The sequence below is a fragment of the Triticum dicoccoides genome, chromosome 4A (assembly GCF_002162155.2).
Source record: "Triticum dicoccoides isolate Atlit2015 ecotype Zavitan chromosome 4A, WEW_v2.0, whole genome shotgun sequence".
In the NCBI taxonomy this organism is placed as follows: domain Eukaryota; kingdom Viridiplantae; phylum Streptophyta; class Magnoliopsida; order Poales; family Poaceae; genus Triticum; species Triticum dicoccoides.
This window is the reverse complement of record NC_041386.1, coordinates 546,664,637-546,668,931: the sequence shown is the minus strand read 5'-3', so window position 1 is coordinate 546,668,931 and position 4,295 is coordinate 546,664,637. Positions and strand designations below refer to the sequence as shown.

Here is a 4,295-nt window from a genome sequence, read left to right as displayed (position 1 = left end):
TTGAGGACTTCCCACTTGCTTGCCCGTGTGGCTTCTGCTGCTCCCGGTTGCTAGAGTGAGCTCAAGTTTGCATTCCTCTGCAGAGGCAGGGGTGCAGCTGTAGAGCTGCTGACGGTCGGTAGCCTTGTCGTCTCGCCAGACCTCGAGTTTATGTTTCGTCTCAGTGTGAGCCTGGTTCAGCCCAGCTATCTGCATCTCCCTCATTAGTTGTTTCTGAACATGGTAAACTCGGTGCATCTCATGAACCTGGTTCAGCAAAGATGTGCAGATTGGTGAGAAGCTTTTTCGCCTATCTTGAAGTGCACAACTAATGTAGTACTGCTTCTTAGAAACTAGTCTTAATGTCTCAACTACTTGCTTCTACTCTATTTCCTATCACCTATTATTATTCGTACATCCATCAACTGGATATATAATGGGACGCAAAGAGAGCATGGTGCGACCTAGCAGTACTTAGGAAGTCACACTCACACCCTGAGCAAAGAGTTTCCCCTGTTTGCACGGTAGGAGACACCAAACTGCAGGCTACGAGGCTGGTTTGGACTAAATTTTGGGAATGAGTGGCATCAGGATATAGCCTCTTTCAGGCCAGTGAGCTCAGTGGGCTACATGTTCAGTGTTAACCCATGTCCAACCTGTAAGGACGGTATTAGATGGGAACACTCCTATTACTATTAAAACATGGGTATGCTCACATTTGTTGATGCATTGGAGAAATTAACTTATGTGTTAAGGTGTTGCATGTTCTGGTTAGTTCCCCAACTATGGAGAGCTACATACACACCCACGAAATTGTCCAGGGAAAAGTTTGCGATGATGCCTAATGACTGGCTGTATACTGGAAGCGCGTCCGGTGTTCTACTGGAAGATGCACACATAGGTAGAATAGTGTTTACACGAATGTGTTGCCTTCCATGTTGTTTGAATGTTTGTTCTTGCCCCAGGATAACCATCTTCATCTCCCCTCCGTCCATCTCTTGGAAAATGCTAGCCGCAAGTCTTTCTGTGTCTATCTCCAATCTGTTTCATGGGAATTTCAGAATGACTACGGCATGCAATTTCTGTCGTAAATGGTAATAAATAGGATCTGTCTTCGGTGTTGAAATATTTGTTGTAGTGCCTTGTTCCATTAATTGGTGGCTTTCAGTACGACCTATGTACTTATGTCCTTCAGAAAGAAAAGAAAAACGTCTGGATTATTTTCTGTGGAGAAACCAATTTCATTATTTTTCTGTGGAGAAACCAACTTACTCCGCTTAGTTGAGTAAACAGCTACAAATATTCATGTGGTAGTTCACGCAATTCAAAAATCTGTTGTGTTATAGCTTCACTGCAGAAAAGTCCAGTAAGTTGTTACTTTTGCATATTAACATTTTATCATACTTGTCGTGCTTATGAACGTGGCTGAAATTCTGAATCAATTGTGTTCTTTGTTCAGAGGTTTTGCCAAAACAACTAAATTAGATGTTACATATGCCTCCGAAAGATGGAGACCTCTTGTCTATTGCAAATTGTTGAACCAAATTAGCTCTGTGAAGTGACAACATCTCTTCTTTCTCTGAAATCTACAACACCAAATCCTAGCTAAGTCGGTCACCGTGCCACCCTAAGGATCACAGGCTGGTGCGGCCAAGGAGACCGATTCGTCTCATCGGCAATGGTAAACCTCTTGCTCTCGATCTGAAGCCTCACCACCCTTGTGTCAAACTCCTTGAACTGAGCCAGATCGGATTCGGTCGATGTTGACGACACCGCCATCCCGGAGTCTGAGTTTGAGGACTTGCCGACTTGCTTGCCCTTGTGGCTTCTGCTGCTCCCGGTTGCCAGAGTGAGCTCGAGGTCGCATTCTTCTGCAGCAGAGGCATGGGTGCAGCTGTTTGAGAAGCTGTAGAGTTGCTGACGGTCGGTAGCCTTGTCGTCGCGCCAGACCTCAAGTTTATTTTTCGTCTCAGCGTGAGCCTGGTTCAGCCCAGCTAACTGCATCTCCCTCATCAGTTGTTTCTGAACATGGTAAACTCGGTGCATCTCATGAACCTGGTTCAGCAAAGATGTGCAAATCGGTGAGAAGCTTTTTCGCCTATCTTGAAGTGCACACAGCAAATGCAGTACTGCTTCTTAGAAACTAGTAGCATTAATGTCTCAACTACTTGCTTGTACTCTATTTCTTCTTACATATGACTATTCGTACCTCCATCAATTGGATATATAATAGGATGCAGAGAGAGCATGATGCAGCCTATTATTACTTAGGAAGTCACACTCACACCCTGAGCAAAGATTTTCCATTGTTTGCACCGTAGGAGACACCAAACTACAGGCTACAGAGTCTGCTTTGGACTACATTTTGGGAATGGGTGGCTTCAGGATTATAGCCTCTTTCAGGCTAGTGAGCTCAGTGGGCTATGTCTTCAGTCCGAACTCATGTCCAACCTGTCAGGATGGTATTGGATGGGAACACGGCTATTACTATTAAACATGGGTATACTCACATGTGTTGATGCATTGGGGAAAATCAACTTATGTGTTAAGGTGTTGCATATTCTGGTTAGTTCCCCGACTATGGAGAGCTACACACACCCACGAAGCTGTCCATGGAAAAGTTTCTGATGATGATTGCTGCCCTAGTACGGCTGTATACCTGTCCAATGTTCTACTGGAAGATGCACATACGCATAGGTAGAATAGTATTTACATGAGGTGTTGCCTTACCTGTTGTCTGAATGTTCGTTCTTGCCCCAAGATGACCATCTTCATCTCCTCTCTGTCCATCTCTTGGAAAATGCTAGCTGCAAGTGTTTCTGTGTCTATCTCCAATCTGTTTCATGGGAATATCACAATGAGCACCGCATGCAATTTCTGACATAAATGGCAATAATAGGATCTATGTTCAGTGTCGAAATATTTGTTGTAGTGCCTTGTTCCATGAATTGGTAGCTTTCATTAGAACCTATGTACTTATGTCCTTCAGGAAGAAAAGAAAACGCCTGGATTTTTTGTTTTTGTGGAGAAACCAATTTTCATTTGTTTTTCCGATTGAACTTATAGCTTTCAAAAAATACAGCCGATCAAATCTAGTACTCCCTCCAATCCATATTAATTGTCCCTGATTTAGTACAACACGAAATCAGCGACAATTAATATGAATCGGATGGAGTACTGTATTTCTCTAACTAAGTGAACGGCATTCTGTTACGCTTCTGGCAACAACCGTAAAACTGTTCTTTCTTTCTATGACAGGGTAGCAAAATGGATAGAGCTATGAGGGAGACGGAGAAAGAAGCAGCTGGCAAATTCCCTTTCAGACTAGCGCATGCCACTAGGCCTTCCGAAAAAATCCATCGCAAGATACAGAACATCACAAGGCTAGAGCACTTGAGAAGAACACAAGGATCTGCCTACTCCGAGCTCTGAAGCATGCCACAACATGTTCCATGGAAGAAGAAGAAACAAGACAAGGAAGAGATCAGAAGAAGGATGTGCCCACCTCTGTTTTGGTTTCCAGCCGCCTCCCAAAGAAGGTACTCCCTCTGCCTCTCCCCAAGAAGCTCTCCTCTCTTACAGTTTGTTTACCAGGCCAGAGCTTTGCTTCTGCTGAGATGCAAGCAAGCAAGCAAGCAGGTAGATATAGTCATATAGATATGATTTGAGGCACTAGGGCGAGAGGGAGGTGATGGAGGAGATATAAGATTCTCTCCGGCTGCCATGAGCTTCACAGCGCAGCAGCTGGTGGGGCCTTTTTTGTAGGCATGCCGAACGAATCCAAGTCACTTTGTCCAATGAGTTCGATTCCATGTATCTTGATGTGTCAAAGATGCTTCCGTCTGTCTGGTGCCAGGAAAAGGATAGGCATGATGAGATAAGAAGCTCCAGCTGAGTATTATATTTTCAAACAACCTCTAAATCCTGTGTGTCCCCTGGTGTCTCTACACACTTGAAACGCCTTGGTTCTAGTAATGTTATATATACACATGCACTTGGATTGCCTGCTAGGGATTAGAGAAACATGTTTTCCTGTAATATCATTGTGGGTTTTCATGTAATGGTATATTAAGATTTCATCTATGAGAATATTTCTAGCAATCACCCCGGTACACTATCAAATATGTTGGGTATGTGCTTTGTTTTTCTTTTTAAAAAGGAGGATAATCCATGACCTCTGCATTTCTTTTTGAATTGTTTGGATTGCTTATCACATACTCCCTCCGTTCGAAAATACTTATCATAGAAATGAACAAAAATGGGTATATCTAGAACTAAAATATGTCTAGATACATCTATTTCTCCGACAAATATTT

At 43.3% G+C, this 4,295-nt stretch overlaps 1 protein-coding gene across 1 annotated transcript; it reads right to left on the bottom strand.

The window, feature by feature from the left end:
* Positions 1–1,413: 1,413 nt before the first annotated feature.
* Positions 1,414–3,861, bottom strand: LOC119286677. Its single transcript, XM_037566103.1, has 3 exons — positions 3,485–3,861; positions 2,710–2,815; positions 1,414–2,034 (listed from the first exon to the last, which is right to left on the bottom strand). The coding sequence occupies exons 2-3, from the start codon at positions 2,767–2,769 to the stop codon at positions 1,594–1,596; spliced, it is 501 nt and encodes a 166-aa protein (XP_037422000.1). The 5' UTR covers positions 2,770–2,815; positions 3,485–3,861; the 3' UTR covers positions 1,414–1,593.
* Between the last annotated feature and the right edge of the window lie 434 nt (positions 3,862–4,295).

What these genes read in the sequence shown, in the direction of transcription:
- LOC119286677 (XM_037566103.1), bottom strand. Translation starts at nt 2,769, where the DNA reads ATGGACAGAGAGGAGATGAAGATGGTCATCTTGGGGCAAGAACGAACA. An exon ending in AACGAACATTCAGACAACAG is followed by an intron (nt 2,035 to 2,709) that starts GTAAGGCAACAC and finishes TTGCTGAACCAG; the next exon opens with GTTCATGAGATGCACCGAGT.